Source organism: Leiobunum rupestre, chromosome 9, assembly GCF_980474605.1.
Source record: "Leiobunum rupestre chromosome 9, qqLeiRupe1.1.hap1, whole genome shotgun sequence".
Classification (NCBI taxonomy): Eukaryota; Metazoa; Arthropoda; class Arachnida; order Opiliones; family Sclerosomatidae; genus Leiobunum; species Leiobunum rupestre.
The window spans coordinates 10,425,524-10,437,831 of record NC_143392.1 but is presented as its reverse complement, the minus strand read 5'-3'; the positions used below and the strand labels follow the sequence as shown (position 1 = coordinate 10,437,831).

The following is a 12,308-nucleotide window of genomic DNA, read 5'->3' as shown; positions in this document are numbered from 1 at the left end:
TTGAGGAAGTTGGGATTGTTTTCAAACAAAAAAACGACTCGATACAAAAATAACGGAAAATTATCATGATATTTAAGCGGGATGAATTTCGATAAAAAACCAAAAAGGGGAAAATTATCACATTTAAATATTTCGTCTTTATAGCGGTGTTAATGTAATATGAATACAACCAAAAATGAGGCTAGATTTTAAACGTTTTAAAGCGGTTGTGTCACGTAATTTAATCTAATAAAAAAGCGCGGTAAACTAAATAAAAATTAGCATTTTTTTTTAAAAAAAGCTCCTTACGGTATTTACTGCAAAAATTCGTTTAATTTTCGTTTAAAAATAATATTAAAACAAAAATATTCGTTTTCTTTTTTTCCGAAACGTGGTATTTTTTGTAAAAAAACGAAGTCGTATTTTTTCTTTTTTTTGGCGTAAAAAATATCGCAAAAATTATCGCATGCAATATTATAATCTCGGCATTCAATCAATAAGCTATATATATATACATAATGTGTTATAACATGCCTCTTCCAATGTATCGTATAAAGGCGTCGCGAAGCATCAGATCTTACTGGGCTCCGCGCGCTCTATGCAAAACGTTTTTTCCCTTTAAACATTCTTGTAAAACCGATTTTACCATATTCCGGGAAAAGGATTGAATAAATTTTTGGCATTTTTACCGGCGGAACTAGATACGTTTTACACGTTTATCTGATGCTTCGCAACGTCCGTGGTTCATCCGCTCACAACTATTAAAGAAACAGTGAATAGCTTTCCACGATTCACGGAAAGGTACTAAAAATATTGAAATATATAAGAAATATAGATAGAGCTAAAAAAACGTAAGAACGAAAAAGTTTAAAAAGAATAAAAAAAATAAAGAAAAATGTAAAAAAAAATTGAGCGTTTTTCTTTTTTTTTCGATATATATTTTTCAAAGAGTCTAATGCCAGTGCTAATAAATTTCATATTTATATATTTTTGGCATTTTTATCTCCTTGCGAATAAGGGTGGCGTGTTTCAGGCATGCGTGTCCAAATGCAATCAGGCAGTCTGTTTATTTTTTTTTTGAAGTTAAAAAAAAATACTCCGAAATGAAATCTCCCCAAAACGGAGATTTTTTAACATATTTTTTGTTCTTAGCTAAAAATCGCTCTCTTAAAAACATCCCGTTTCTTTTAAAAAGCTTTTTTCTTTAGTATTAATCCTCTTGTATAATATAAAAAATATATGTTGAATTTGTATTCGTAAAATCGTGTATTAAGTGGGGTGGGGGCGGGGAAGGGGTTGCTCGGGGGGCCAGGGTTGAGGGACTTTTGCGGGTTCAATCGTCTTTTATTTTTCGATCAAACTCTGCCGTCGTTCAAACGTACGGGGAGCAATTAGGGCCATTTACAGACATTCTTATGACATCTCCCATTTTCCAGTTTATACGTAAAATGTCTCGGGGCTGTTTTCGATTACGCTTTCGAGTTTTTCTTTTGGCTTCTACCAAAAACTGTACCACTTCGTCGTTTATACGCGGCACATAGTATATATAATATAGATATATCAGAGCAGTCCAAGCATGGCAAACAAAATACTGACGAGATACCATTCAGAACTATAGGTATGCATTACACATGCAGCAACTATATGCACCCTGCACGGTTGGTCAAGGCTCGGCTGGGGGGGCTGTCCTCTTTTTGACTTTTAGCTCGTCTCGCGTATCGCTTTCGTATCAGAACGAAGGAAGGATTGGCGCCGTTGGACGCGCGAAGGTACGACTTTCAATGACCTTTCGCCTTTGAAAGGTATACGAATACGTCATCGCGTACCGCGCGCCAATCCTCGCACGCGGAAATGATAGACCCAGGATCGAACAAAGAGCGTGACAAACGGCAGAAGGCGTCGTGTGTAACAAATATCCAAACCCTAAGAACGACCGTCACCCGAGACAGAATTGCCTTCCGTCGGAATCTCGTACAAATGGCGGTAACGACGGGGGAAAGTTAACGGGAGATTGTTCGAAATCGAAAGTGTTCGCAATGCGTTTCGTCAGATCGTTCAGAGGGTTCTCTACGTAACTCCGAGCATCCACACACGAAGGTGTGTTGTTTTCGGTTTAAACGATATCGTTCTCTCAAAACGGCCCCATCCTTACCCTGACTCCAAAAGCAGCCAGCTTCAGCGAGCATTCAAGGGTAAATAGTGCAGTGAAGGCCGTATTCATGTAGTGCAGAGTGTTCTTGAATAAGACGCTTTGATTGTAAAACTAGAAACAGATCGAGAGAGACGCAAAGAACAAACAGCAAAAAGATACGTATAAGAAAATTGAGAAACGAAGATAGAACACGGATTGGGTGAGAGAATTATTACTATTTTAAGAATGGGGTTTTTTTTTCATTAGGTGAATGTATTAGAAATTTTCTTTCAATTAAAAACGGGTTGAACGCGTTTAAAGGAAACGTGCACCCATGTCTTGGTTTTTTTCAAATTAACCAGATTTTAAAAAGCGCGCAAACGGGCCACTTCAAACGCGGACGTGTTAATGACGTCATCGGATCGGTCGCGTTCGGATTCACTAATCTAATCAAATTTTGCAACGACTGATTGGGTTGACGTTGCCTTTAAATATAAAACGGGAATAGGGGAGGACCAGGGAACGATTTTGACTTAAAAAGGAAACCTCGACAGGATGATACCAGGGTTGTAGAGAGAGAGGGAAGGGTTTTGAGAAGGAATTATAAATAAATGAAATAAGATTGGAAAAGAGACCTAGTCAAAAAGACAACAACAACAGCGGGACGACACGACACAAAAGTTAAAAAAGAAATATTTTGTTACCTTTAAAATAAAAGTGGTATACATTTAACGAACATAACTGTTTTTAGAATATAATAAAGAGAGGAACCAGTCAAAAAAAAATATGGCCGAGGATTTGACTCGTGTGAACTATATCAGGGTTAGTTTGGTTGAGAGAAAAAAAAGCTAAAAAAAAGGTAGGACACAGGGTATAAAAAGGCGTCAATGGGAGGTTTGGCGTTATAAGGGGGAAATTAAAATTAAATTAAAAATTATAAATTAACGTTGAAGCATTCAAAAATGTTTTGTGGGGTAATATACAGAAGCGTATTGTACGAAAAAAACAACCTATTTTACCATTATCCGTATTCATAAATTAATTTATTGAAATGGTAAATACACGTAGATGGTTTTATTCGTATAACATCCAAAAATAGAAGCAAATGGACAAAAATTATATAGGCTAACTCTTAGATCGATACGGTGCGATATTAAAAACCAAAATTTTCGTATTTATACTTTCTGATTTGGGGAATATTTTTTTTTATAAAAAGAGACAAAAATGTTTGCGTTTAAGGTGTCCTATCAGAACGGAGAGAGACAGGGACGTGTCTAAAGCGCGAAATCAAAAATAAATTGGGTAAAAAAGCTGTACGATGTTCAAAAATAAATCATAGTAAGTAAATTAAAAATAACGGAAAGAAACAGAGATGAAATATTTTGGAAAGGGGGTGTGTATATATTTTCTTAAAATATATATTTAGAAAAAAATCTAAATTCGTGGCCAGCGGTTTTTGTGAATGCAAAACTAATATAACGTGGAGCTACTTTTTTTCGTATTTCCAGAAAATCCGATAGACTTTGCGTTTCAGTTCTCTTCAGAGCTTGCGAATACTGCATTATCGGTAAGCGAGGGAACGCACAGGTCGAATACAGTAGAGAGTGAGAGAGAGAGAGAGACAGATAGAGAATCACACGGGAAGAGAGAAAAATGAAAAAGAACCAATCCCGTGTCAGTGTTTTTACAATTAGTCGCTTAAGAAAGTTCAACTACGTTAGAACGCGCCATTTCTTTTTTTCAGTTTTTTAAAAGAAAAAGAATTCTATTCTAACTATAGAACTATATAGAAAATATAAATTTGATATTATAAACTAGAGAGAATTTCAGATAGCTTTCCTACTTATATATAAAGAGATCTCGAAAATAGATATTATTTGACAAAGAGATATAGACATGAACACGCCTTCTCCATGCAATGCCATATTTTTTGTTTTATATATTCGCTCAACATTTGGCATGCTTTTTTTTTAAATTTATCTGAAAAAATATTCAGATCATATCACCACCATTGACAGTATTTATTTTCAAATAAATACGTTTAGCATTTTTTCCTCATCATTGAATGGTGAACTTTTTTGTAATATATATACAGCAAGACTCAAGTGTTTCCAAAAGCAAGATTCCGTAGTTTCGCATCTCGTTCATATTTCACAGTCATTCCACAGCTAATATTTAATTCAACTTTTAAAGTTTCGAATATTTAAGAGTGTATATATAACATGCCTCTTGGTATATATTTCTTTTAAGTAACATACACCCGTTGATTATGATACACCTATGATTTCGCGCGAATTAAGTTAATTTAAACGGTTAACGCATCGGCGAGGCAACGGTTAATGAAGATGCCTCGAATGTTGATATTTAGCTTAAATAAAAAATATAAGCCTTTTTACATTTACTTTACAAGGTTAGATAAACTACGTCAAAGCCAAGTTTCGCAATTTCAACAATATTTTAAACATGCTTTACTTAATTCGTTAATTTTAGAATTACTTTTATTTCTACACTAGAAATTCTACGCCACAGCTTTTAAAGCGGTTTATTTAATCCAAATTAAGTACAACAAATTATATTATTTCCCCGTAATCGCTCAATACATTCTATGAACCCGATTTTAGGCGTAAGTAAGATATATAAGCCTCGGATCTACTAGGTGCATAGCCGCGAACAAATCGATCGAACGAAAATCGGGTCACGGGCGAATTGAGCGCTTACAAACGTCCGAGTTCACCCTTAAAAGTAAAGGTATTTCACCGGGCGAAAAGCGCTCAAATTCGGATATACCCAAAAAGTCATACGTGAAATAAAAAAGAAATTAATATCTAAAAATACAACTACTCAAATAATAAAAGATTCAGTGTTATACCCATTCGAGGCATCTCATGACCGTCGCATTCAACCTAGCTTCAAAGGTTGAAAATAAAAAGGTTAATTGATATAATAACTGTTGTCGAGTTGAAGTATATGATAAAATAATAAAATGACTGTGATATATAAGAACTGGCAAGCATAAAATAATGATATATTGTAAGGCAATAATAATAATGAAAAAGTTAGTTTCGCATGCATGTATCAACTGCTCTTTGAATTTTCGATGTGTACTTTTTGAATTGAAAAATAAAAAATAAAATTAGCAGTTTCTCGAGAAACGAAAAAAGGTGTGTCGAACAGAATAGCCAATCCTATTTTTAGTTTCATCTCATCACGAGGTCATTTATTTGTAAATATTTCGTGCGTTTTTGAGATATAAAAGCAAGGCAAAATGTTTCAGAAAAAAATTGTGGTGGAAAAAATATAGATACCGGATTTTTTTTATAGTATTTTTTTACATATAAAAATGTTTTGACCAATCGTATAGTGAGGACAAAAATACGTCATAATTTTTCAAATGCAAAATATTGATTTTTTTGGGCTTTCACGTATCTTCAACGCGTTATAGTAATTAATTTTTTCCAATGGTTAATATATATTTATAATAATGGCTGATATATAGAGCTTATATGCATACTTGTACTGCGTTACCGCATGCTTTTGTTTCGGTAGATTCCGACAAAATTAATATATAGATATAGCAGCAAAACTTACAAAAAATCTAACGTTGAAAACTAAACATAAACAAATAAAATTTTTTTTAAAAGAATTTGTTTTTAAACGGCTGTATATAAACGTGTGGTTCTTTTAAGTATTTGTATCGGGGATAAATTAATATTCTGACCACTGGATGACGGTATGTATGGTATGTAAACTTTGGGTTTCTTTTTTGGGATTTATTTAAAAAGGGTGGTTTATCCTAATTTGGATTTAAAATCGTAAAAAAATTAGGTAGAAAGATGATTATAAAAAGTGGGGTTTTTTTAACTTCTGGGGGAAAATAAAAAAAAGATCAAAATTCTTAAAAAGGGGGTCTTGGGTTAAACGTATGCCCTGCAATGATTATATTTATTGATGGAAAAATAGCAATGAAAAAGATTGTTTTTTTACCATCAATAGAGTCGAAAACGTATATAATTGTAAACATGTAAGAAGTTTGTACACAATCATGCATACGGCCTACCCACAACATTTGAATATATTCAAAACTAATTATTTTTCGGACACATCTAGGGAGTTTTATGATAGTCAATGGGCTAAAGAGCGAAATTTTTCTACGCAGACCAATAGTCCAGACTTGTGAAAAATTGAAACGGATCGCGAAGTAAAAATGAGTTTAAACGCTTCACTTTTGACGGTATATTTATCGAATAACTAATATTTAATTAAGTTAATTAAATCTACACTATTTTTCATTCATATAACGAACAAGCCACTAAAGATACTAACTTTTCTTTACTCAAATTGCGCCCCAATGCGTTCTTTAAAAAAATTAATAATTCGAAATTGATTAAGATTTAAATTTACTTAAAAAATGGGTAATTTGTGTGAAGAGAAGTTCATTTCAGTAAACAGCTATAAAGTTTTCGGGTGATTTAGTGGTAATAATTCTATATTTCATCCCATTCCTACTACTCTAAGCGATAAATTTTATTTAGTAAACTAAGTATTTAAACTCATATTTACTTCAAATCTGACACCGTTTACTTTAAATTAATCTATCGACTAATTTATAAGAGTTTAGGTCTGAATAAGCTAATTTCGTAACGAACGAACGAACGTAAAGAAATAAACAATTAAAATGCTTATTAGCTCACGTAATAAAAAATGGCCTAATATTTCCGAATTATCTGACAATTTTTCATAAAATGGTAGCGTAGTACAGTACGTGTATTTCGATATATATTATTCAATTTGTAGCGAACTTTTTCGACAGACAGATCTGGACTAAATTAGCCTTTTTATACGACGGAATAATTCACTGATTGTACCACTTAAAAGTGCCTTCATTAGAATACGGCGGGCATTTGGGGCGGAACGAAAAACACAACTGTCCAAAAATGAACTAAGGCGTCAAAAATTTCAAGCGGGGGCAAAAATGTTACTTCTATAATTATTAAGGGGGGACCAAAACCAACGAAAAAAATCTACGAAAAACTACTTCTGCTTGTATAAAAAAACTACTCAAAAAACCAACTTTCAAAATTGAAAATGTTAAAAATATGGACGATATCATTCCACGAAGGCACATTTAACGTGTTTTTTAGCATTACACAAAAACGTATTTATATATAGTTTTATAATAAATTTTTAATAATTTTTGAACCGGTAGTAAAATTTTTATAATTTTTTCGTTAAAATTTGAGCCAAAAAGTGAGTGAGTAAAATTTGTGCGTGAAAAAATTTGCGAATGCTTTTCATGGTGACCAGCGAATTGTATTTTTAATCAGTTGCCCATTGTGTGTTTTTTATAATAAAAAAAACGTTTTCGTGAAGCGTTCGATTTTTAACAAAAAATTAAAAAAGGGGTTTTTTAAAAGGAATATTGTTTTAAGAAAGAACAGCGTGCAAACCACCGTAACGCATGCGCCCGAAATCACCCTTTTGTTTTGTAACAATACTTTTGAGCATGCCACTAAAAATAGTTAACTTCTACGATTTAAAAATTACTCGTAAAAAATTAAGTAAAAATATATATATATATATATATAAAATAAATCGTTTTATGAAAAGTAAAAAACGATAGAATAAAAACGATATAATAAAAATCTCTCTTCTTCAAAATAGAAAAATGCGTAGAATGGAAAATGGTCGGCTTACCTTCATCATCAACAGAAGGGTATTGAGCACAATGAGCACCATTATAAAATACTCAAAAGGAGTGGAAACAACTATCTTCCAGATTTTGTATTTGACGCTGTCTTTGTTCTTTGGCATATACCTTTGGAGGGGTTTGGCTTGGATAGCGAAGTCAATGCAAGACTTCTGCAAATTTATACCAGAAAACGACAGTTAGAAACGGCGCTGATTCCAAATAGCTTTACCGCCTAGCCGCGCCTCTAAACGCTAACGGACAAAACTGAAATGTTATTTAAATACCCGACTAAAATTGAGGGTTTCTAACATAGGTAATTTTAAAATATCGACGATTGATATAGGAGCAAATGCGTAAGTGCAAACGTAAACAGGACGAAAAGTCTCGAACAGATCGCGTATTCTAGCTTCCACCGTGGTTGACACGTGACTCAAAGAGCCAATAGAATTTCTGCCAACTAACTCCTTTTTGTTATAAACTGCGTTCTTCTAGACGCAGTGGTTCCCAAAAGGTGTTCCGCGGAGCCCTAGGGTTCCGTGGAAGGGTCCGCGAGAATTCAGTGGATAATTTAGGGTTCCATAGCAAAAACAAAATTGGGAACCGCTGTTCTGATTAGTTTTAATTAAAATCTTATTGTAAACTATAATTCTTCAAACACAAGGAGCGCGCTACTTTTTACCACGACGGAGTAAAAGTTTTTATAAGACCCCCATGAACAGGAATGGCTGTTGGCTCGCGTGGCATGAAGGGCTTACCACCACCCTCCTAAGAGTTGTGTAGCTCGTTCAAGACTTTCTCACCCTATTTACTTTTGGTAAATGTCTATCTAACTGAATCATCAGCTTAGAACTATGATATAAAAACAAGACATAATTACTGATTACACAGCGTATAACACCCTTGGAAAAATAAGCGATTAATAGATAATCAGCCTCTACGTTTCTACGCACGAGTATGAAAGCCAGGATAAAGAGTGAGTATTCGGGGGAGGGGGGGGATGGTCGCCAGTACTCGCCTGGTTTTTATCTAGTTCTCCTTCTTCTAACTCCTTTTCTCCTTGCTCTTGGAAGGTAATGATGATTAAGGCCACGAAGATGTTGACGAAAAAGAATGGGAACACGATAAAGAATACCACGTAGAAAATGGCCATTTCAATCCTGAAATGTGGAAGGGGTCCCATGTCTTCGAACGTCGAGTCCATCGAGCTTTGCAGCACCCTAACGACACCGAACGGATTAGCCACGCTGAAACCGCAACCGAAAGTAACGGGGCGCTTACATTGGCCAGCCCTCTCCGGTTTGAACGGTGAAGAGCGTCAACATAGCGGCTATCACATTATCATAATGGAAAGATCGTTTGAGCCACTCCCTCTTTTGCACAGTGGGCGGCCGATTGTTGTCTTTGAAGACAAAGTATTCACCCCTGAGGAAAACCAGGAAGAACGTTAACTCTAGCGGTCTTGCTTAGGTCAGGATCATTTTATGGAGAGGTCAGTGCAGTACCGGTTTTTTTGCGCGACTCGTTCGTCAATTTCTCACTGCGCTGTTTAGCGCCATCTATACTGATACCTCAATTACGTAAAATAAATTATTTTTCGGCACCAATATAATTATTTTCCCTGAATTATTTCTAATGATATCCTACTATTTAAACCGAAATTATTAAATATAATAATATTTGAAGATTCAATAGATGGCGCATCGTAGTGCGCAGATTTTATTCAATCTACTATAATTTTCGCGTAAAAATTGTATTAGTAATATCATAAGTGTAAAAAATTGTTACACAAGTGTGGCACTTCCTATTCTTTACATGCAAAAGTTTTACTTAGAGCTGTTCAGAAGACAGACTACATTACGGGCTTCGTCGCCGTTTTGCGTCCACTTGCTAACGTGTCACGTGTAGCCTTTGCCAGCGCCTCGTGTGATGACGTCACTTACTTACTAACTCTCAGTAAAATATTCACTAAAGTGACAAACTTATGTAAACTATTATGGACTTATGGTAATATAAGAGGTCCTTAGATATTTCCCCTCTTTGTACTTCTTACGAGCAGACTACGCTTGTGACGACCGGATTGCAATTCGCTATAACTCTGACCTCTACGTAAAAAGATCCTGGTTGGGCTAGGCGCCCACTGGCTCTCCGTTTCGTATCCGTCCTGCCTTCCACAAGGCATTGTCTCCTTTACGAAGCAAAGGCTTGTGGAAGCTAGGACGGAGACGTTACGAAGAGCAGTGAGCGCTTGGCCTTAGGCGTTGAACGGATCGGTACACTTACTGGCAAGATTCCATGTCGAGTTTTGACTCATCCGTGCAAAAGAAAAATTTTCCGTTGAAAAGTTGCACGGCGATGACGGCGAAGATGAATTGAAATAGTAAATACACAATGAGGATGTTGATGACATTCTTTAACGATGTTACTACGCAGTCGAACACGGCCTGTTGTCGCAATTCACAAAAAAACACGTTTAAATCGTGGGAAATAAAAAAAAACAATACGTTTCCGTCTCATAAAACGTACTGGCGCTTATTGCCACCCCTCAACCGGCGAAAACTTACTTCGCGCATGCGCGAAGGTATCACACGGAGCTATCCTGTTGGCCACGGCCAGCTTTGATCTCGCACTATAGCGGCCAACCCATTCGTTGAAGTTTCTATGTTAACCTACGAGCAAAAGACATCTGTATGAGTTCAGCGCCACGCTCGTTATAGCGGGAAAATACTTTCTCACGGAATTTCGGCGAATGGGTTGGCCGCTATAGCTCGAGATCAAAGCTGGCCGTGTGTTGGCATTAATACGCAATATATTCTTTGCGTCTGTATTTTTTTAACGAAATTGAAATATCGTTAAGAGCTGAAAGGTGGCGTAGCTAACGTTATTTTTAAGCATGGTCGCTCATTGTAATACCTTAACACCATGTACCAAGAATCTAAGGGGAATCACTATTCCCGATATTTTGACACGGTAGGCGTGGCCTAAATCGAAAGGCTTCCTGAGGTACACCAGCCGCTTTGAAGCGCCTCAAGAATACTGTTCAACTTACACTACGAGAGGGACGGGGCTTAGGCGACAGTATATGTGCGAGAAAGTTAGGTTGGTAATCACTATGTTTTCCACAATATTTGCACCTTGTTGTTAACATTGAGCACTTAAAATGTCAATAAAGTATATATTTAGTTCATAAAAATTTTTAAGTTAAGAAATGAAGTGAATTTTATAAAAACAAACCTCAGCCTTATGCAACTTAATGGTTATTTTACTTAACACAACGGTTAATTACTACTACTTAAACTTTTAAAGAACCAATTTCAAAAATAAAAGATCTAAAACTTACTAAACCTAATCATTTAACCGCCAATTTGTCAAAAGTGATCGTGAACGCTCCAGCTTTTCTACGAAACTACTTGGGAAATCGGCTTCAGCGACGCCAAGTTTGTGCAAATGGAACTAAAATTAACCGTGATTTTCCTATTCCCAGTATTCACGCGTGCTTTTTAGATTCTTGTTCCATGTTCACACACGCGCAGTAGCCGTTAGGCTTCTTTTTCGTGAAGGAACCATGGGGGGTAAGCGTTTGCATGCTTGCTTAGGAAATTCAGTTGCACCGAAACGTCGGCGTTTGTATTTAACTAATTTCCCAATCTTCCTACGAAAATAGGACTGGAAAAATTCAAGGATATGTTATTTCGAGCTAAGGGAGAAGAAGAGATACTTGATTTTTACACAGGTTTTTCAAACGCCGTTGTGAATCTTTAAAGTTACACTGAATCGTTTGAAAAATAACGGCCAATTTTCCAGTAGATCCTCCCCTTTTCGTCGCGTGACTCAGGCATACCTTTATCGCTTTCCAAAACACGTGATTCTTTAGCCCCACCCTCAAAATGCAAACGATAAGGGCTGCGTTCAACAACTAAAATCGTAAAATAATCCGATACTTCTGATTGCGTTACCGTAAGGTCCCATTGATTATCATGACGTAAATGGTTGTTGAAAGCCAAAACGCTCAAAACCCGTTTAAAATGAATCCATCAAAACGGCGGCAAGCAGAAATTTTCTAGGTGCACGTTCAACAACCATACCTTTATTAAACATATCAGAAAAACCGGCTAGTTGAAAAAGTTAATTTAATACCGTTCTGATACAACCGGAAGAAGCAAAAACCATTCGACAACTGTTACGGTTTTTCTGATACTTAATCGGGAATGAATCAGAAAGTTGTTGAACGCAGCCCATGTGACCATTTTAATAAGTCCAAGAACCGAACAAATGCGCAGTTACTAAGCCTTTGTTGGATATCTAAGCCTAAAGCCAGAATATCGATGGAAATTTGAATAACTATTAGAGACATTTTAGAGTTTGGAGTCGATGGCCTGGAAGTGTAAAGTAAAGAAGGATATACTCACTTTTAGTTTTGGAACACGTTTTATCGTTTTTAACGGCCTCAACACACGGAGAACCCTGAGAGATTTAATGGTACTAAGATTCTGACCGGTGCTGCTCTTACTA

The 12,308-nt window shown here is 35.8% G+C and overlaps 1 protein-coding gene across 2 annotated transcripts in view; it reads right to left on the bottom strand.

Annotated features, from left to right (window-relative positions):
• Positions 1 to 12,308, bottom strand: part of cac (calcium voltage-gated channel subunit cacophony) — a 338,819-nt gene that overhangs the window by 31,701 nt on the left and 294,810 nt on the right. Inside the window, exons 30-36 of one of the 2 annotated variants that reach the window (XM_090158839.1) lie at positions 12,206 to 12,305; positions 10,080 to 10,240; positions 9,078 to 9,221; positions 8,815 to 9,016; positions 7,805 to 7,969; positions 3,601 to 3,666; positions 2,132 to 2,242 (exon numbers count right to left, since the gene is read on the bottom strand). In XM_090158839.1, the coding sequence (XP_090014965.1) occupies positions 2,132 to 2,242; positions 3,601 to 3,666; positions 7,805 to 7,969; positions 8,815 to 9,016; positions 9,078 to 9,221; positions 10,080 to 10,240; positions 12,206 to 12,305 (949 nt within the window). The remainder of the gene's footprint in view (positions 1 to 2,131; positions 2,243 to 3,600; positions 3,667 to 7,804; positions 7,970 to 8,814; positions 9,017 to 9,077; positions 9,222 to 10,079; positions 10,241 to 12,205; positions 12,306 to 12,308) is intronic. The other variant, XM_090158840.1, reaches the window with a different exon arrangement.